The sequence below is a fragment of the Saccoglossus kowalevskii genome, chromosome 16, assembly GCF_978046115.1.
Source record: "Saccoglossus kowalevskii chromosome 16, keSacKowa6.1, whole genome shotgun sequence".
NCBI lineage: Eukaryota > Metazoa > Hemichordata > Enteropneusta > Harrimaniidae > Saccoglossus > Saccoglossus kowalevskii.
In genome coordinates, this window is record NC_140656.1 from 30,973,664 (window position 1) to 30,997,162 (window position 23,499).

Here is a 23,499-nt window from a genome sequence, read left to right on the forward strand (position 1 = left end):
TTGGTCGTGACAATCTTGGCTACCAATAAACCGCTGTAAACATTAGATAAGTCAATCGCTATTTACGTATATAACCTCATCATGGCTGCCTTGTTGATTTTAGCGTGTCGTAGTGTCAACCAGAAATACTGATTTTTAGCTCCGCTGTCGATTTTGTCAAGCGGAGCTTATTATACGAGTGATTGTCCATCGTCGTCCATGTCAACTTTTTTACTTTTTCGACTTCTTGTTGAAAACCACAATTCCAATTGCTTTGATATTACATATATGGGTACTATATGTGGACCTCTCTCGGTCTTGTTAATTTCGTGATGATATCTTCAATTCTCTAATTTTGATGAACATTTTTGTCATTTTTAGTAAAAAAGTGATATTTTCGACTTCTTGTTAAAAACCGTAAGTCTGAATGCTTTGATATTACATATATAGGTACTACATGTGGATCTCCCTCAAATTCGTTCATTTTGTGATGACATCTTCAATTCTCTAACTTTGATGAATATTTTTTACATTTTTGGTAAAAAGTGATTGCTTTGATATTATACATATATGTACTACAGGTATACCGATCTTAGATTTGTTCATTTCGTGATGATATCTTCAATTCACTAATTTTGATGAATATTTTTTTGCAATTTTTGATAAAAAGTGATATTTTCGAATTCTTGTTTATAAACACAAGTCAGAATGATTTGAAAAAATACATATAGGTACCTCACGTATACCTCTCTCAGATTTGCTAATTTCGTAATGATATCTTTAATTCTCTAATTTTGATGAATATTTTTGTAATTTTTGGTAAAAAGTGATATTTTCGAATTCCTGTTAAAAACCACAAGTCTGATTGCTTTGATGTTATACATGTAGGTACTACAGGTAGACCTCTCTCAGATTTGTTCATTTTCGAATGATATCTTCAGTTCTTTAATTGAAACGTGCATTGCCAACAGCGGAGCTATCTCAGCCGACAGGCTTCTGCTAGTTGTGTGAAGTGCGGTGCCTATCAGACAACACTAACAATCATCCATGCTTTACTTCACAGTTCATATTCAAATTTCTACAAAGGTTGAAAATGACAGCGATGGTGTTGTTGCTGCATTAGATCGGATGGTGACCCTGGAAATGGAAGTTTGTTAGTGCTCTCCGATGTGTATACTTCCTAATGAAAAGGACTAGCTGTGAACACTGAATTTTGCTTGGTAGTTCCTATGTAGATGCTTTGCATAACTCCAAACATAAATACAAATACATGATATTCTTATTCATTGGAAGTGGTCTATCAATAGTAACTATTTCTGCACATAATTTCAGTGATGGTTTTAAAATAAATATGTGGAGTGATATTTATTTTTCGTTTATTTATTCTATGGAAATTTTCTGATCAGCAACATTATGTTAATTACATGCAAATTAGGCACCCTGCTGATATTTTGATCCATGAAGAAACCTGATGCTATTCCTGGTTACATACAAGGTAATATTTCAAGAATCATTATTATAAAAACACAGTTGAATAACATATCAGTTGTGTTGATGCACTATCCACCTGGAGAATACATTTTGTATGCAGGGGTCAAACATTCATAGAGGCCATATAAATGATGCCCCAGCTTTAAAGTGATGTTCCTATGACAACATAATTTAATGCAGATAAAGTCACGACAGAAAATGATATCATATTTGCAATTTAAACAACTAAAAACATCACAAAGTGTTAAATATTACTAAAATATTATTTCAGTGATGTGTATCAGTGGCACATCTTTGTTTTCGTAAACTTCAAGGTGATATTTAAATAAAGGTTGAATTGACCATGTACTAGTATCACTTACATAAGTGAAATACATCTGAACCCTTGTGATTGTCTTGCTAATAATGTACATGGGTAGAACAAATTTCTAAGTTGCCATGGTAATAAAAAATAATCTACAAAAGTAAGATTATAAAACAAATAAATACTTAAAATAATTCCCTGAAACCTGCAGGTATGTATACTGTATACATTCATGAACACTTTTTTTTAATTACAGAACCCATTTTAACATAATGGCAGTATTACTATGGCAACACTGGCAGCCATTTTAAATGTATTATTTTAACAAATGTTTAAATAGTGTGTTACAAAGTACAAGATTTGTATCACCAGTTTTGAAATAAGTAACCAATTTTTATTGCTTAAATTAATCTACTTTTTAGGCCACAACTATTCAAAATTTGTATAAAATAATTTTTGTTTAGATTTTAAAAAACACAACATCTGTGATACACAGGTTTAACTAAAAACAAAAGATTGCCCCAATCTTGCCTAATGAGGGCAGTGTTACTTTTACTACCTATATACCTACAATTTTTGAGGTGTCAACTTTTACTTTGATAAATATTGTATCATCCCTGATGTAGTTTCTCAAATTTAGCTCCTCGTGAGATATTAAAGTCGGATACCCATACCCCAGTGTTATATTTTGTTTGCTTGGACGATGGAAGTTCTTCCATGAAGCATCAGCCGTAAAACTTTCTTTTATGTGTCTCCGCTTCTTCGCATCATCAGTCTGGTCTAATAAGGTAAATTCCACAGGGTGGGTGAATGGCCATTGCAACAGTGTATCATACTCCCCTGGGAGAATCTTGATATACAAGGAGAAATGTGTTCCCTCGCCACTGCCATTTCCGTTTAAAAAAGCGGTCAATCCAAGTTTATAGCCATATTTGCTGGTGAAGAATGGTTTACTACATAGTTCAGTTGTCTCCTTTTTGGCCTTGGCAAACAGAGATGAATAATTGTCAATCTTCCAGAGAAGAGTTCCATCAGTGTTTCCTGTCATGGTATCCAGTTCAGCTCGTAATGAAAGAATTTCTTCTTCTTGTCTCTTAGCAACCATGCACATCATCAGTAAGTGTTCTCTAGAATTGTTCTCTAAATGCTGCTCCAAAGCAAATCTTGGAGACTAAAAAAAAAAAGAAAAAAATATTTTGTTAAATGCGTTTTCTAATTATGCTGTCTGTCCATCATAGTGCATATGCTTGTTAGGTTTAAGAAGTTGTGGAGGTAATGCTGTGCCAATATAAAATACAATTGCCTTTCTAACATAGCAGCTGATGTGTTAAAAGAAATGTGATACCAGCAATAATTATATTAAAATGTCAGGTTCTGATTGGCAGTCTGTTATAGACCATTACCAGCACCATGCAACACATCTTGATTCCGTATATACAGTCTTGACCCCCTACTCTGTCGGTTGTGGTTATTTGAAGACTCTACACGCTTTTTGTCATACAGTTCACCAAATTTAACAAGTGTCTCCGTGTTTTAAACTGATCGCCGGCATGAGTGTTGGCAAGCCTAAATAGGTTTTGATTGTATACAGCGCCACCAGTGGCTGTTCCCAGCTCTATGCGTCTAGAACTGGCTCAGAATTGTATTATGACAGGCACCATGGATGTACTGAGGATTTATTATTTGACTCACCTTATATTTGCATCCTTGACCTTGAAATGGACAGTTGATGGTAGAAGACGGACAGTTTTCTTTTAAATGCTTCTCGAGGTCACCACGGGCTAATCTTTCTGGGTCACATCGATTGGGACATGTCACGGGGTATTTCAAACAGTGATGGAGATGTGTCTGCAATAGATATTAATACATTAGGAAGATCAACAATGTGGCTTCAAACTACCTACTGTAAAATACTTTATTTTCGCTGAAGGAATGATTCAGTGAAAATAAAATCCAGTGACTATACATTTTCAACTTGTCAAAAATCAGTGAAAATGAATTCCATACAAAACACTCAAAAAGTCTTTTCAGCGAAATTTTATTCCAGCTAATATAAAGTATTCTACAGTATCAGTTCATATAGATCTTTTTCAAGTTGGGAGCCCTCACAGTTTCCTTTAAGAGAGGCCTTTCAGGTGCACTCAGAAAGTGGTTCCTGGGTGAAGCCATATTTTTGTTGTATGAATATTATTGTCATCAATAATATCAACTTACGCTTATGTTACTAATTCGGGACATATTTAGGCAGAGAACTCTACACTATTAAGATATGTGGCAGTTTTGAATTTACAAAGCATGACAATTAACCTTTTACCACCAGACTTTCTCGCCCAAATTCGTCTGCACATTTTTTTTATATTCTTCAATATTTCTGGAAATGAACCCTAATTTTTGAACCAACAGACAAAATTTTTGTAAATTTTCAGTTTCTACTCAAAAAATTTGGTTATTTTTGTCTCAATCTCCTATTTTGTGAAATTGTGATGAAAAGAGGGAGCTGGTGGTGAAAAGGTTAAAGCCAGGTAAATGTTAAGTTGCACTCCAATCAATACTGTACTTGTCGTAGCAATATTCATCCAAAATAATTGAAAAGATTACCAACCTGTAGAGTGTCGAATATAACGTCTTTATGGCAATATTTGCATGATAACATACGCTTGGGACATTCATTCAAAGTGTGACTTGATAAATATCTTCTCTGTAATTTGACTCCACATTTATTTTCACACTGTACCTGCTGGAATTGGCAACTTCCTCTGTGACCCTAAAACATAAATAACAGAATCAGTCGATTGAAACATTTAACAAGAATGTACCGAATTCTTGTGTTTATTCTACCTTAACTCCTCACTATTTGAGGGTAAAAGTGCTTGAAGTCACATGCCTTGAATGCAGCCAGGCAGAAAATGTTATTTCTCAGCCTGCATGTAACAATGTTCAAAAATGAAATTGAAAATAAGTTGCATTTTTTCATGCACTATCTTAATCAACAAATATTGTTGTTAAATATGAATATGAATGAGTTTCAAATGTTCATGTACTGATATTTGAAAAGAGTATATTAATAAATAAGATGACGAATATGTTCTTACCCTAGTTGAAATTCAAAATGAAAAATAGATTTTTCAAGCATGGTTATTATTATTTATTTATTGAATGTTGTATTGCTATGATTTTTTTTTTGCTGTAAATTAAGAGAAACTTTTCTATGGATGCAATAAATTATTATTATTATAACATTTATGCAAATATTAGTGACAGTACAATAATCATATAAAACAAAACAAGAACACTTTGTATTTATTATTTCATTCAGTTTTGCTGATATAGGGGATAATGCAGGTTGTAAAGTCAGTGTAGCATAACAGAGTTTGATATATAACCGGTTGTGAATGAGACAGAGAAATATTGTATGGTTCAGTAACGACTGCACTAATTTGCATTCCTTGTGAAATAGAATAATAATCAGAAAGCGGTACATACAGCGCAGGTATATCTTATATAATTACTATATGTTACAGCTTAAAAGTACAAAAAAAGTTTATTGAAATATATATAATAGAAAGAATTTCAAATGTGTTAGTGTGTTTGTTTTCTCACCTCCATCATTACTCCAGTAAAATCAGCTCCACAATGTTCGCATACCACAGTTCTTCGAGGACACTCATTACTAAGGTGGTGCTTGAGAAGTTTGCGGGTAATTACCGCCGTACAATTATTGGGGCACTCGACTTGATTGTATTTACAGCTTTCTAAGTGTGACTACAGATTGAATTATAAAAACAAATGTTAACTTATGTTTACTTTGTAACTAGACTGTATTCAGCCTGTTTGTATTCCTAAAACCATCCGTCAATATGAACCCACAATCATATTAAATTTCCAGGGTGGGGTTCTAAAACTATTTTCTCTCCTGTAAAGCGGGCGCCTTTGTTGTCACTCTCACCTTCAAATTTTCCAGTTGATCAATCCATTTACATCCATCTTTGTAATAGCTACATCTGATCGTCAAGGCAACAATTTCATCTGTCATGTCATCATCAGGATATATCTACAAGATGAATAATTATTATTGATAATCATGCAGTGTGAAATTCTCGAAATGCAATTGGGAAAATAACGCTACTGGTAATTAATATTTTTTGAGTTTTAAATTATAATAAGAAATTATACAAAAAAACTTTGCAATGCCAAAATATGATTATGACATCACGCATTGACATCACTCAATATGTCTATAATCATTATAATTATGCTAGTTCCAGGGATCATTTCAATTATCGACAGTGTTATCAAAAACCTTTCTGATGCTGTATCACGATTTGAACGTGGTTTTTGGTGCTTTAAGGCCATGATACACAACTCAAAAAATGTTATTTCAGGTATATAACTCAATTTTGACCAGTTCACTCCATATACGCACTACAAGTATATGTCATAAATCAATTCAAAAATGTTGTGGTATATCCCAGTACTCAGCTCTAGGGGTGGTTAACTATTTTACAGATTATAACCATATTTTATCTGACAGTTACTCTGTCTAATTCTAATGAATGTCAAACTCTAGAATTGTATAGAAGGTCACAAGTTATGCAGGGATCTAATTTCATTGAAAGTCATGACAAATTGTCTCAACAAATGATATTTTCACTGCTACAAAACTTCACAATTTTCTCCCCAAATTATCTCTTTCAAAATAAAACAGTATTCGCTGCTGTTAAAAGGTCACAAATTTGAAGGGTTCATTTTAAAATAATTTCTCCCACGCCATATGACAATACGTAGCCCACGCTATAAATATTCTGCATTCCAATGCAGTGTGAATAATGCATGTACTAAAACGGATTGTCATATTAACTTGTGGAATTCCTCCCACAGTCAAAGAACAATGCCCATTGTGTCTTGTTAAACAATAGACTTGTGCAGCACAATAGATTTTGAGTGTACATGTGTAAACTTCTTGTACAGAAGTGTGATAAAACTTAATCAAATCTATAAAATTATAGTCTGCAATGACTATTTATTAATTTATTCAACATTCCGTGTCATACACCTGTATGGACAGTAAGTATGGATTATACCATTATAAGATGAGGCGGGGGTGGATTATCTATACTAGAGTGGGTGGTTGTTTTTTTTAAGTCGGATTATGTCTCATGACCTGCTCAAGTACCGTGACCTTTTACAAAGCACTGCTAAATATCTACACAGTTCCATTGAAGATACTGATCGCAATTATTATAGTCACGTAATTTGGTTAAACATTACCATCTAAGGTGAACCCATGTTGACAGTTCAAAGACCTGACGATGAATTTCAGGATTTTTCCCATATCAATATTTGTAAATTGATTGAATTTTTCTGTTATTTCTCTGTTAGGCCAGACTTTTATTATCCCTTGTTTCGCGAACCCGCCCAATGAACAGGAGCCGAAAATGAAATAAATAAAAAATTTTATTTCAGCATAATTTCTCGCGCCCGCCGACTTGTGAGTGCGAAAAATTGCTAAAAAAATTATTTTTGACTTCATTTTTTTTCTGCCCGCCGCATAACAAACCCAAGTTGCATTTTCGTGGGAGTATCATGATCAAAGTACCGAAGTCTCGCGCAGATGAGAAACAAGGTTATACATGGAATACAATTTTATTTCATTTCTTCTCTCCGATCAATGATCTCACTTACAATTCTTTGAGAGTCACACAAATCTAATGGAAACAAGAAGCCTCTCGGCTGAGATAGCTCCACTGTTAGCAATGCACATTTCGATTAAAGAACAGAAGATATCATTAGAAAATGAACAATATGCATAGTATCAATGCAATGGGACTTGCTGTTTTCAACAAGAATTCAAAAATATCATTTTTGACCATAAATGCTTGTGGTTTTTAACAAGAAGAAAATATCACTTTTTACCAAAAATTACAAAAATATTCATCAAAATTAGAGAATTGAAGATATCATCATGAAATGAACAAATTTGAGAGTGGTCCATATGTAGTATCTATATATGTAATATCAAAGCAATTGGACTTGCGGTTTCTAACAAGAAGTTGAAAATATCACTTTTTACCAAAAATGACAAAAATATTCACCAAAATTAGAAAATTAAAGATATCATTATGAAATGAACAAATTTGAGAGTGGTCCACATGTAGTACCTATATATGTAATATCAAAGCAATTGGACTTGCAGTTTCTAACAAGAAGTTGAAAATATCACTTTTTACCAAAAATGACAAAAATATTCACCAAAATTAGAAAATTAAAGATATCATTATGAAATGAACAAATTTGAGAGTGGTCCACATGTAGTACCTATATATGTAATATCAAAGCAATTGGACTTGTGGTTTTTAACAAGAAGTCGAAAGTATCACTTTTTACCAAAATGACAAAAATATTCACCAAAATTAGAGAATTGAAGATATCATTACAAAATGAACAAATATGAGAGAGATCCACATGTAGTACCTATATATGTAATATCAAAGCAAATGGACTTGCAGTTTTTAACAAGAAGTCGAAAATATCACTTTTTACCAAAAATTAAAAAAATATTCACCAAAATTAGAGAATTGAAGATATGATCATGAAATGAACAAATCTGAGAGAGGTCTACCCAAGGTACATATACACCAAGTATCAAAGCATTCAGACTTGTAGTTCTCAAGAAGAAGTCGAAAATGTAAAACATTGACACGGACGACAAACACCGGACGACGACGGACAATCACTCATATGATAAACTCCGCTCGACAGCGGAGCTAAAAAAGAATTAATTTTATTTATTTTTCGCTCTCCTCAAAAAAAATTGCCTTATAGAAACTCGAGAAACAAGGAATAAAAAAAGTCTGGCCTTACTTTTAGACAAAACAGACATAATTTACCATTGGCAAGTGTTTGTCCAATTGTTTTTAAAAATATTATCTATAAATGCGTTAAGTCTTTTAGCTCACCTTGGCATAGTCTAGTGGTATTTTATCTTCTGGACATTGAAATATTCCTTCACTGTTGAGAAAAATTAGAAAAACGTTATAATTAATATAAATTTGGTAAATCACACTCAAACAAATATTTGGGGTTTACAGTTCCTCTATTGGAGGTGCACTTCTATATCATATAATAGGAAAAATGTAGTACATGGACAGCTGTCCTTTTAACAAAATATATAGAATTATTTTTTTATAAATGCACAATGGGAATAGGTTGTATTTTTGACAATTTTTAAAAATACAATAATACACATTCCAACCAAGTGAGCTGATGAATAAATTTAACAATTTATAACAAAAACTACAATGAATTACCGTTAATTTATTATTGGTCAAGATAAAGGAGATTTATACTATTAATATTATAATAATATCACAATACAAGCAGAAAACTGTGAATTAAAAACATTGTTAAGTTAAATAGGAAGCATGGTAACCTCACTTCATGACAAAAACAACACAAACAAAGTTTTTAATTTTTTTACTTGAAATCACAGGAACAAAATTATCTCAGATGAACTATTGACAGCAAGCTTATAGAACTATTCTACCCTTCAGGGATTTAAAAATATATCACCCTTGAACACAGTACAGTAACACTTATGACATGTAGCTTTTATCTCCTCTGTTGGGAGTTCATTTTTGTCCATTATATATGTATCCATTAGTGACGAGGTCACTGTGGAGAGAAGTGTAACTCTCCTTGCATAGTTAACACACTATTTCATGCTGTCTACAATTTTACAAATACTGCACACTGGACAATATTATACTTGCACAAACATTTATAGTGACTAAATGGCTATTCACAAATATTGCATGTACCAAATTTTTGTTATTTAATAGTAGTAGTACATTTTCGTGTAGTGAGTCTTTATTAAAATATGAATTGACGATATATATTAATATTATTGTCTTTTACTACAAGGAACACTTTTTTGTTTCAAAATGAAGCTTCCTGGCTAATATTAGGGGTCAGAGAAGTAGAATAATTAGTTTTATTTTAATGATCTAGTTTACACTGAATGCAATTTTTGGTTTAGTAGTTCTCCATTAAAGCAGGAATACAGCACTATAGATGTAGGTATTGCTGCAATCTGATTAAAATCAGATGTAGGTATGAGGCTTCAATTTTTTTTTTTTTTTTATTATTATTTTTTTTTTTTTATATAACCCTTTATATTATATTGTATATTTATTTGTATTTTAGTTTGAATATGTCGAATGTTTTTATTTTTCTTGCTGTTAATCAGTTCTTAGAAGACTGGGACACGATTTTCTAAGAACTGATTAACGCCAAGAAAAACCAAACAAGCAGCCTATCGGCTGAGATAGCTACGCTGTTAGCAATGCACATTTCAATTAAAGAACTGAAGACATCATTAGAAAATGAACAATATGTATAGTATCAAAGCAATCGGACTTACAGTTTTTAACAAGAAGTTGAAAATATCACTTTCTACCAAAAATGACCAAAATATTCACCAAAATTAGAGAATTGAAGATATCATCACGAAATGAACAAATCTAAGAAAGGTCTACATGTAGTATCTATATAGTAATATCAAAGCAATTGAACTTTTGGTTTTTAACAAGTCGAAAATATCACTTTTTACCAAAAATTACAAAAATATTCACCAAAATTAGAGAATTGAAGATATCATCACAAAATGAACAAATCTGAGAGAGGTCCACATGTAGTATCTATATATGTAATATCAAAGCAATCAGACTATTGGTTTTTTACAAGAAGTCGAAAATATCACTTTTTACCAAAAATGACAAAAATATTCACCAAAATTATAGAATCGAAGATACCATCACGAAATGAACAAATCTGAGAAAGGTCTACATGTAGTATCTAAATATGTAATATCAAAGCAATTGAATTATTGGTTTTTAACAAGAAGTCGAAAATATCACTTTTTACCAAAAATTACAAAAATATTCACCAAAATTAGAGAATTGAAGACATCATCACAAAATGAACAAATCTGAGAGAGGTCCACATGTAGTACCTATATATATAATATCAAAGCAATCGGACTTGTGGTTTTAACAAGAAATCGAAAATATCACTTTTTACCAAAAATTACAAAAATATTCACCAAAATTAGAGAATTGAAGATATCATCACGAAATGAACAAATCTGAGAGAGGTCCACATGTAGTACCTATATATGTAGTATCAAAGCAATTGGACTTGCGGTTTTTAACAAGAAGTCGAAAATATCACTTTTTACCAAAAATGATAAAAATATTCACCAAAATTAGAGAATTAAAGATATCATTACAAAATGAACAAATCTGAGAGAGGTCCACATGTAGTACCTATATATGTAATATCAAAGCAATTGCACTTGCAGTTTTTAACAAGAAGTCGAAAATATCACTTTTTACCAAAAACGACAAAAATATTCACCAAAATTAGAGAATTGAAGATATCAACATGAAATGAACAAACCTAAGAGAGGTCTACCCAAGGTACATATACACCAAGTATCAAAGCATTCAGGCTTGTAGTTTTCAAGAAGAAGTCGAAAAAGTAAAACATTGACATTGATTGAATCAGGATGCATCACTGAGGAAAGATTTTGTTGGTTGTATATTTTTAAAAGAAATGTTTCCATTCAAGATCGAAATGTTTTGATCAATGATGTGCTAATGAAAGTATGGAAATTTCAGATGTAAACGAGTCACTAGAAAAATTGATACGTACACTGTGCTAAAGGCGACATCTCATGGAAAAACAAAACAGACATTGCAAAAAACGTCAGCCTTTTAAAATTTGATGTTTACAAATAAAACAATCTATTCTAATCATGTTAAAAGTTATTGTCAGAATCATGACTTCAAAACCGCTAGCAATATCGGGCATTCATTTTCAAGACCCCGTTGTGTAAAAAGATTGTTCTCATCTGAAGTCTGATATCATGTTACGGGATCTCGGCACGTGCTGAAATTTTTAATCCTTCATGTTTGGAGAGTGATTACAAGCAGTTGCATTCACTTTAATAGGAATCCACATCAGACCCACTCGGCTCATGACGAAATTACGTCCTCATAAACAATACGCATTTGATGCTAATAATAATTGCTATATTGAAATTATATCCCTTGTTGTTATGGTATTCATCACGAGTCATTGTGCTCATGAACAGCAAAGAAAATTTGAAAAAAAAATTTTTTTATGTTGATGTAGCTTGCAAAAAAAACACTTGCAGCAACATACAAATATTCGTCACTGACGATGGCGTGCCTTCATTTTAGCCATTACTACAGCATCCGACCAAATATAGTTTCATTTCCCTCCATCGCCATGTCATACTAGTACATGTATGAATCAGTACTTGTTCTCTTAAATTAATCACTGAGGGTTCAATTTCAGTTCGTGCCAAACATTCAAGACGCAAATCTTGGAGCTTGCAGAGTTTCGGTCCCGGGATCACTTTTTTTTCCGGCATGTGCCGACTTGGTCTTGCTGTTCACACACACGCACGTTTGGGCATGTGCCGAGATCTCTAACATGAACGCCACTACAGTTATTATTATTTAGCTCCATGGTTATTTGTAGAGCAATGTTGATATACTGAAGATGTCATGGGATCTGTACGTGCGTACTGATCAGATGTATGTGTGTGGATTTCACCGCCCATGACGTGACTCGAAATAAGGGAATTTCAGTTACACACAAGATGCTAAAATAGCATGCAAAAAATCTAGTCTGATTAGTTCTGGATATAATAGGATATTTTATTTCAAATTTACACTGTGTGTGGCTGTACCGCCCATGACATTGAATTAAGGAGATTTCAGTTACACACACGTGCACCATGCTTAAATTACTACGCTGATCGGTTGTGTGGATATCGTTACTCATATTAGACTATATGAGTATTTACTGTGTTACACACACACATGCACTGTGCTAAAAATATAAAATACGGTACTTTATATGAGATCCATGAAAAAAGTATTTTTAACCAATCATACTTAACATTTTTTTATCTCATAAATATTAAAACTTTTTCATTTACGAGTATACCCAGTAGGATTACACAGCAATATTAACCTTTTCACAAAATAGTCCAGTTTATGCACTTTCCTTCAGAAGATTGGAACAAAAATAGCTACAATTTTTGAGTAAAAACTGCAAATTTACTTAAATTTTGTCTATTGGCTCCAAAATGTTGAAGAATACAAGAAAAATGTGCAGACAAATTTGGGCAAGAAAGTCTGGTGCTGAAAAGGTTAAAAATTATCCTATAATCAAACCGAAATGTCACATTATTCATTCTGAAAAAAAAAGATGATTTTGAAAAAAAATTTGATAACAAAGAAAAAGATGAGCTGAGCACCATATGCTGCAGTAGTCATGACAAACCCTCACAAAATATTATCAATAGAGACAACAAACCAAATTGATTGACAGATGTCAGGTCAAAGTCCAAATCAATACCTGACCTAAATTGAACACAAGTGTACAACGGCTGGCACCAAAATCTCAATAAAATAAAATAGCATTGCTACATGTATATTCATATCGATAATACCGGTAATGCACTCAACTATGATAGCAGTCACTGAAAATGAGTTTTTTTAATATACTGGTGTTCATTCAAAACATACTCTGATAGAAAAATCAATATTTACATTGGCATGCAAGTCAGAGGCCATTCAATTTCAACCCTAGCAACCATCCATTGCAAGGGTACCTTGGCATTTTTCAATATTTGTCTTCCTAAATTAGTAAGAGCATGTGGTGCAATATTTTATTTAAAAAGTCAAATAAGCGCATACCAATACCAGCGAGTGTAATGACAACAGCTGTGTACTGAGAACAAAGAAATCATTCAGTGCTCTATAGTATTAATAAACATACTTACATGTGTATACCTCCAGCCTGGTGGTTATTTTATTAAAGGGTCACATTCCGGAACTTTTAACATTTTGACCAAGTATTAGATAAGAACTAAATTTAGTATACATGTAGCCTTCACGGATTTAACATATTTTATTCACACGTTTATTCAAGGAAAATGTAAATAAATAATTATTCCTAAATTTATGGGCTCTATGTTTCTAAGACTGGATCCAAAAATGTTTGTAGCTAAGAACCTACATAGCTTCCACATTATACGCCTTAAAATTTTATCTCTACCCCTGGCCCTCGCACTATGACATCATTGTTTACATTTTTGTCAACCAGCATGCGAATGTGAGATAACAAATGTCACTCACTGATCAACAAAGACGTCACCATTTGCTGCGATAACATTTCCTATAAGTTGTTTTATTAACGGGAACACATACATATAATAGCAGCAGCAACAACGCTGTTATTTATTATTTAATTTTCAAGTGCAAATGATCGGTTTTGCCGACTAGTCACTGCACAGAATGTAAACAAGTATGATGGCCTATATATATATATGCATTTAACTGCTGACAATACGTACTAAACATTAAATGTTAACCCATTTTCAGTGCATTTAAATGTTGACCATTCCAGATTTTCATTTTTTTTTTTTTAATTTAATTTTAATGTGTTACAATGTGCATAGATCCTATATGCATTATGTTTTCATAATCAAGCATGCCACAGCGTAAAACCAGATCAACTTCTCAGAGTACAACTTAATAAATACAGACTGGAAATATGAGATATTAATTCTGGTAGTTATTTTTAAAGACTTAATCTAAATCATGCTAAGATGATATGAAAGATATTAATTTCAATATTATGATGATTTAAAATGCAAAGCATACATCTTTATTAGAATCATGGACATTACAGGAAAGCCTCATAATAGGTACATTTATTCCTGAATCAAATGGACAACAACAATCTTTGTATTTAAATCTCCTTAAAGTGTCTATGCAATGCCCACCCTCACGTTTCCCATTTTAGATCTGTGTCCCACTGAAAAGGGTAGTTATTGATTTTTTTGCTGAAAATGATTACTCGTATCCAAGTAAATTTGGGATATTTCTCATGTTGTAGCCACGCCCACCTATCGTGAAACGGTCGACTGTTTCCGGATTTCCGACTCTCGCCAAAAGTGCGCCACCAAATGACAAAATGTGAGAGGAAGTCATACTTCTGAGCCGTAATAACACTGGTCGTTCAGTATACTTTTAAACGATATACATTTTTCGGTCGGCGCTTTTTCTTTGTCTATTTTTTTTTTTTTTTTTTTGAGATAGAGTTTTTAGATGTTGTGTTGTGGGCAGTTGCAGTGAAACGTATAGCCATAGTGTATGTATTCACACGTTTCTAATCGATCCTAAGGTTCGACATCACTTAACCTTAGATTCATTCAACTGTTTTCGTCCATTAAAAAAAAACGACTAGGTTTAAAGAGAAACGCCGACAACGTAAACCTGGCGCAACACTTTTGAAAGAAATAGATTCTGGACCAGCCCATGATCACCGAGGCGGATTTCAGAAGAGAGAGAGACGTCCGGCAAGTGTTTCAAATCAGTTGACTTTTTTTGCGATCCTGATTATCGTTTATAGAGACCATTTAGTCCCTGTTAAGTAAAAGGTAGCAATAATTTTGACAGTGACACGAAAACGAAGCGTCAGACAAACAGGAAATTACACAGCCCTTACACACTGCTAACTGTTTTCATTTTCGAAGGCTAAAAGTTTCTGAATTGTTTGGTGATTGGTGTTGAATGTCGAATTCACACCTCTGTTCTTTTTTACCTCCATGCTTGCAGCTTGATCTGCGTAATAATTTATGAAATAAGAAACCGGGCTTGGTCAATGTGTTTCCAGCAAATAAAGTTTTAATATGATGTTATAATTATGACAATCATGCCATGGATCAAGCTAACTCGAATCCACTCTGAATTTATCTGTATGTGTGTCGATCTCGATTATTTTTGTTATCCAATTAAACGCCGCTTTTAACGCATTTGCCCTCGCCGTGACCCGACGCGTTCACCTATTTTCATTTATTTAGTAACTGTGATTTGTCGTTTTTTTAATTATTTTATAGTGATCACTATAGTCTAATGTTTAGAATGTCAAAATATGTTCTCTTTTATTTTAATTTTGAAAGTTTTACTCAGACGATCGATGAAAGAAAACAGTGTAGTGATGTGCCTAGTAACCTGCTAAATAACGAGATAATTCCGACGTCAAATTCTATTTTGTCCAGCAACAGTGTACAAACGTGCGCCGGTGTGGGTGACGATCACGGTGAACAGCTACACCAGAACGGACATATTTCGCATCTAACTCAACCCCATGCAACAAAAATTGATACTATGTGTTCATTATGGTCCATTCTTCCTCGACGAACAAGTACATAAGTGACAATATAGTCAAAGACGAGAAAACTGCACAAGAGAATTGCCTTATTTACACGTATCGGCAATGCAAGCTGCCATGCGACTTCCCCTTCTGAGGTCACAAGGGGAATTTCTGTATGCAAATGAGAAGCTAATGAGGAGCCTCGTTTTAAAATACACAAAAATAAAGTTGCCGTAGACTGAGTTTAAAACACATTTTATCACTTAAAACAAATAATTCATGCTTAGAAACATAAAAATTAATAATATTTAAGTATCAATTGATAATTTTAGGCATGAAAATAGCAGCCATTTCACAGGCACTTTAAACTTAAAACGTTTAAACCATTTTTTTCATAGAAATCAAAAAAATTATATTCATACTCAGTACTGTAAATTACTCATATAACAACTAATTTACGAATTGGACAAAATAGCCATGTTTCATGGAATTTGTTTAACATGAACCGCCAAAGCGAAATTTTGCTGCTGTAGTACATGTATTTTTATGGGTGAATCGGCAAACATAAGGGCAAGACCATAGGATTGTGTCATACTATTGACTGTACTAAATATGAGGCATTGTAACTTATTGAGCATTAATAATTATACATTGTTTGGACGAGGTCAGTGTTGCTATGACTACCGGTACAGTCATTCAAATCCAGTAAATTTTGTATATCCTCATGATAGTGTACATATATTCTATCTTTTCAATTGTAGCTTTCACAAAGGTCTGTTGATCCATAATTTGCTTTGAAATCCAGTAGTTTTAAAATACTGTAAAAAAAATAAACTTTAAAGTTAAAAAAAAAATCTGACTGACTTTTACTTAAATATTAGTTTTCATGACAAGTGCATACAACAAGCCTCATCAATCACTGAAAATACTGCTTTATTTTTTGATCAATTAAGAACACAGAGGGAAACTTTGAAAGAAAAACACATTTGGAATTTCTAAGATTATGACATTAAAAAACAGATATGAATTATTACGACTAAATACCAAGTACACAGCTTGCATGTACTAAAGTGAATGGCTACACCGTAAATATGATATGCAGGCAAGCATCACAGTGACACAAATCAAAAATTTGAAGAAAAGAAAATGACCAATACAAATTAATAAACATCAATAAACAAGTATTAAATTTGTGATGATAGTGTTTTGAATTATTATTTTAATTATAATTTGATGGTGTGAATATGCACACTATTATATAATGTACACAGTATTAAATAATACTCAGACAGTACCCGTGCATCGACCTCGACACTTTTGAACACTGTTACAAAGATTTGCCCTTATACTAGAGAATTAATGCAGGCTAGAGTGATTTGAAACAAAGGACTGGTTGAATCTCTTACATAATGATATTCATGCCATACCTAATATGTTACATAAGCCCATTGTCCCTCAACACCAGTGGTGATAAGCCCCTAAAACATCAATACACAGTTTACAGAATACAACAACAGACATCTTTCAGCACACCACCCACTTACTTTGACCCTTCACTACAGTAAAGCACTTTTATCTTTTCAATTATCGTGCACAGCTTATGCCTGCCTCACTTTTTCTAGTATTACAAGTATTTAAAAGCAACTTTGTCAAGTGGCATATGGTGAATGTTTATTTTTACACAAATAAAAACACATTTGATGCAACATATATATACTGGGTATAAAGTTACATTACAACCATGGAACTATAAACCTCAGGAAGAACAACCACTTCGTTTCCTTTGAACTATGATAGTTGCCGCGATGTTGAATGTTTATTTTGACTGTTTATTTCGTCGCATTAAAAAATAAGCCGATTTACACAAATGAACATTTATCTCCGACTATCGGTCATTTTCGGAGTCAATCGGGCAACTTCGGGAGATCACGTGATCGAGTTGTTTCGGTTATAGCATAAAAAACAATGGTGCCAAGACAAAAATACTGATAAATGAGCAACATTCAACGGGAAAAAAAACACGTTGCCACTTCTGGCGATCGAAGGAAAACACGGAATAAGTCGGGATATCTTGACAACAAACAGCATACGAAACCCCATGTTTCGCAAACTTTCGCAACCTTAGTTTTTCGAGGGTTGAAAAAAACAAGAAGTAATCTAAAAACGACATTGAAAATTATGAAAACTCACTAAAAACTCCGACCCATTGCATGATTTCCGGTACACTGAAGGTCACCCTGCAGACCGACTTGTTTGCGCATGCGTAGTGAACGAAATATTTTACTGCGCAGATATGAAATTTTTTTTTCAAGTTTTCCGTTTCCAGCAAAGCGGTTGATACAGGCGTATCAGCGGCAACTAACATGGAGTATGACTAATGTTGTGGAAACAAAAGCGAAAGCACTGTAAGATAAACTAAGACAAAGGTTTTTTTAATCCTCTTAGTTTCGTTGTTCTTCCTGGGGTTTATAGTTCCATGTTACAACTGAGGTAGTCTTACATAATTTAAAAAACAAACTTATCTTGCAATAAAAATTGATTGACAGTAATGTGTATTTTTTTTAGACAATTTATTTCTTGTTACTCTCACCATGGATGTACATCCACGCTCTCACACTCATGCATTATACCACAGTCCCTCTATCACTGATTATACCAAAGACTATACCGGTAGTCTTTGATTTTACACATTTATCAGTCTTAAGTAAACGTTATACAAGCTACTAACTAAATATTAGAAACAACAATTTGAGATGTGTATTTTCATAGCTGACCAGCTGATGTTAAACTGAGCCTTCATTTCATTACAATTTTATTCATTCCACAGAGTAGATATTATTTCAGAGGCAGCTGATCTGCAAGGTGTATAATGCTAATGTTACAATTACATGCTAACACATAACTGTGGCAATTATCACTGAACCGGAACTCTAAAAGCTAATCATGGAGGTAAAAAGAGATTTTACCTCCATGAGCTAATGTAGTATTAGAATGTTTTGTTTCAGGTTGAAATCATAGACTTTAGGGACTATGTTAAAATATGTTATGTAATTATTTCACCATAATTTAAGAGGTTCCATGATTAGCCCAAAATATTCTGACCTCATCATAGAAAGTAATGGGTATACATGTATGCATGGTGACCTGTAGTTTACATGCTCCACTAACTTGCATTTACACCCATGTCAAGACTTACTAAGTACTATAAAAAAACACTCTTGTGTTTGTTGGGTTTGGATAGGAATCACTATAATATATTGATTTGGTTTATTGAAACACATAGATTTCCTTAGAAGAAATTAAATTGGTTATAATTGGTTAAAAAATAGCTCCATGGTTACATTGTATGCTTAACAAAGACAATGAAAATCCAGGACAAGAAAACAAATACAAAACAAATCACCGGTACATACAAAAGCCACTGGCTAATTAAAAATGACTAACCTAATACTATATACCGGGTTGCAAAAACGACAAATAACAATGTCTAAAATACTATCATAACAGGCAATCATATAAACTACTGGAAATAACGTAATAAAAAAAAATTGAATGGCCCCAATAAATATATTTCAAGCCTGGAATAAGAAATAAATGAAATTGAAGACTATGATCCAGGAAATGTTGAGGGCAACTCAAATACCATGGTATTGCTCTCCCAATTATTTTTAATAACCCAGTGAAATTTGTATAATTTCAATAAAATATGATTTATTCAGTATAGACAGGAGTCAGGGTCACCCAGCCAAAAGTTCAGATATTGTTTGATAGCAGTTTCTCTATCAAATGTTTTACAACTCTTAGGGGTTCATTCACATTCTTTATAGATGAAAATCATACATACACAAGTATCTTGTGAGATATTTTATTACTCTGACATCTGTTCATGCATGCAATTATGTATAAGTACTGTTACCATAAATGTTTAACTTTTCACCACTTAGTACAGTGATTTTTTTAGGGCAATTAAAAAAATGAAATTTGATGTAACTCTGGTGTCTTACAGCCGTAACCTAGTCATTAATGTATTCATTTTCTATACTGTAAAATACTTTATTTTAGCTGGAATTAATTTTCGCTGAAAAGATTTTTTGGGTGTTTTGTATGGAATTTATTTTCACTGATTTTTGACAAGTTGAATGTAAAATATAGGGAAAAAATATATTCTCTTCAGTAATATTGAAGCTGCTAAACACCCAACTGCTCATATAATGAGTATTTTAGGTAATCCACTCAGATGCTTGTAGATTACAATGTAGTTTCTAGGGAAGTTTCTTGCATTATTTTCCCAATTCTTTAATACACATACTGATACAAGGTAAACTATGGGTATATATACCCGGTACTTGTATTCATAAATATATGGCCAATGTAACTACTAGTATGTTAAAACTGGTCCATCTGAATCCGTTGTAGCACTGGACTTTTTCACTTATATTCAACTCTGCTGTCATTCAAATTTTGTATTATTTAAATTCCAGTCTGTTTTTCTTACAATAAAACAATGGTAGCATCTTTCTTGATTTTAGATTTAAAGAAGCCCTTTCTACAATAACAATTATAGACAATAGTGGCCTAGGCACAAACTCATGCTCACCAAATTAAACAACTCTTGCCATAAAGCGATCAGCACATTTTATTACCTAAAACAAATAAAGGGCTGACTATTTGAAAGAACATTTTGTTTATGCTTTCTTTTTTCAATATAGCAGTATATGTAATTCCATACAATATTTTAAAAAACTTATTGACTATAAACATTTTATAACAGCTGACTATTATATCCACCCCATATATTCCAGTGTTGGTTCTTATCTTTTTCATAGGTCAACTCTTTGTAAGAATTCCTTATCAGATTTCTCTCAAAAACATTTTGCCTACCATTACCTGCATACATTTATATATTTTATGAGGTCTCATTTAGAGGTTAATATTGCACCTGACTTCACCTTCAGTACATTACCAACATGAGTGGAAATGGAGGTTTCTACTAGCGATGTGCTCTGGGGTTTTCAAAGTATCTATGTACAAACTACAATAACACCCACACTGTGAACACAATATCATTTATACAAATGCTACTCGAATTACACATTAAACCATGGGGTTTTGTTCCTGAATTGTAGTTCCATGGTCATGTAGCCCCGGCTGGAAATACACTGAGAGTTAGATGTTGCACAAGTCTCTTTTCTTTCAAAACTTACAACTATGTTTACTATTAATAAGACAGACCACAGTGCCACTATCACAGGGACTGTGGACAGACATATATTTCAACTGAATAAAAGCTCCCTTTCGCCATGTAGGTATATGCTATCGTCACCCCCCCCCCCCACCCCTTGAGTCATATCCTCCACACCAGTGTAATCCTGTTTACAAAACTTTTGTTATGGTAATTTAAACATGGGTGTACACTCTGAATGAATGAAACCCTGTTTAAATACATAGGGCACGTTTCTTGTCACCAGTGAGGAATTCCAGACGACTTTGTCTCACCGCTAATGGACATAAACCACAAACAGAACTACGAGATTTTTATTTATTTCTCGATGTGTGTATATATAGCGATGATGTATTAGTGTTTAGGTCCGAACCAACCAAGCAGGAAAGTGCTCTATTCATGCTTGGCTAGGGATGCTAACAAAGGGCAGAAGTGCGTGTAAATATCAGCTGCTTGGCATGTGAAGGATCTTCCAAACAAAGGTTGAACACCCACCATATATCATTATTAGCTCCGTGCATATATTGAAAAATCACAGCACAGGTTTTATCATGGCTTCGTTTATATAAAATGTACGTTTATGTTTACGTATATTTTAATGAACTGCTCAAAATGCCCCGATTGCTATTAAATGTATAAAAACAATCTGGGCTCGTAGAGAAATATCGAATACAGTAAATATGTCAACTGATTTTGTCTAAACGCCAGATCAAGGCTGCCAGTACGTCAGAACAATACACTTCTCAGCACACAAATAGTTACCAATTAATTAGCCTGTTGTAAATGTTTCATAAAAGACACTATTGTCTTTGATTCTATCAATAAATCAGTAATATTAAAGGTGTGTATTAAGTCATGTGACGTCGAACGTACCTGAGATAAGCTTGCAGGCAGATATCGCAGAACCGATGCTCACATGTTGTTATTTGTACAGGGTCTCGCATTGGTAAACGGCATAACGGGCACACGTATTTTCGCCGCACTTTCTCGGCAAATTTGTACTGGTAACCGGGCATTCTACCACAATGGCCAGTGTAGAGGCGTTCTTGTTAGTAACTGGAATATACAGATTAGAAGAAGACGTTTCGTCCGCCAACAATTTCGACGTAAACATATAAATACTGACAACCCACACCGAAGCGAGGGAGAGTTTGAGTACCAGCTGAGCTGGAACGGACTATTCTAACGTAGGGGTGGCAATATGGGCGGAGAACAATGATCGACAGGAAGTGTCGTGTGAGGGAGAAATAACAATAGCAAGACAAACAGCTCCCTTATCACCCATTCACAACACGCGTATCAATCAACTGTGAATCTGTTTAGTGAGAACCCAGCTCAGAGAAACTCGTACAAATTTACAAAACATCGGATTTTCCTCCAAATTGATTTACCCCTTCTCCACACAGATCCCGGTCAACTATAAATATTACTGTTATTATCTCAGGGGGCTGAGCAGAATTCAAGTGATGGCGGATAAATACATGTACTAAGCGCCATATCACGCTTGTTTGTGTAATAGCCCGCATCAGTGTCGCGCTGTTATCACTAAATACTCCGGCAGGTCAATAGCATTGCGATTTAGAAAGCGCCCTGCGGGGGACAAATATATTTATTTCTAAATCTTGGTGATTTCAGTTATGATACATACCATGCGAAGTGTGCCTTGCTGGCTGGTACATGTATATTTTGAATTTATTTTAACTACTGACGTAGTTGTTGACACCCGCCCCGCTCTGCTCGCAGCACACAGATCTCCACACAGACTATGGTGTACGCAGGGTGTACGTAATACATTAGCATATACCCGGTACTAGTATATAGTAAAGGAAGATGTCACAATCATACAGTTCTCAACTAAACTAAAAACTAAACATTCCTTAATAACAGATAACCCACTGGCCAATGCCTATATCACGTCTGTCAACTGAACCCCTCAAAAAAAAGTTCATCCAATTCAAACAAATAATGATGAGAGTTTTGTTGACCGCATATACATTAAAAATATTGAAATAATCACACTTCCTCTTACGGAATTATAGTTCTATGCCTGGTATTGTACTACTCATGTCCCCAATCCATGAATAATTGTTTCAGCCTCGGCCTTTTCAAAGGAGACGCTTCGGCCTCGATTTAGTGTTCAAATGCGTCGCCTTTATTTTCATACGAATATATTGAAAGTTTCGGCCATGGAGGTTTCGTACGTTACAGGCACGATTTATATTTATTTACTTATATCTTGTACGTTATT

General features: G+C 33.6%; 1 protein-coding gene across 1 annotated transcript; it reads right to left on the reverse strand.

The window, feature by feature from the left end:
• Positions 1-1,343: 1,343 nt before the first annotated feature.
• On the reverse strand, positions 1,344-22,375 carry LOC100313755 (TRAF-like protein). The gene is made up of 7 exons (NM_001168200.1): positions 22,125-22,375; positions 8,731-8,782; positions 5,721-5,825; positions 5,375-5,536; positions 4,377-4,538; positions 3,467-3,622; positions 1,344-2,945 (listed from the first exon to the last, which is right to left on the reverse strand). Exons 1-7 carry the CDS (start codon positions 22,265-22,267, stop codon positions 2,334-2,336), a joined length of 1,392 nt encoding a protein of 463 aa, NP_001161672.1. The 5' UTR covers positions 22,268-22,375; the 3' UTR covers positions 1,344-2,333.
• Between the last annotated feature and the right edge of the window lie 1,124 nt (positions 22,376-23,499).

Bases quoted from the DNA above. Each gene is read 5' to 3' on its own strand.
- LOC100313755 (NM_001168200.1), bottom strand. From the start codon at position 22,267: ATGCCCGGTTACCAGTACAAATTTGCCGAGAAAGTGCGGCGAAAATAC. The intron at 5,537-5,720 runs GTGAGAGTGACA...TTCAATCTGTAG, and splicing joins ATCAACTGGAAAATTTGAAG to TCACACTTAGAAAGCTGTAA. The intron at 4,539-5,374 runs GTGAGAAAACAA...TTTATGTTTTAG, and splicing joins TTACTGGAGTAATGATGGAG to GGTCACAGAGGAAGTTGCCA.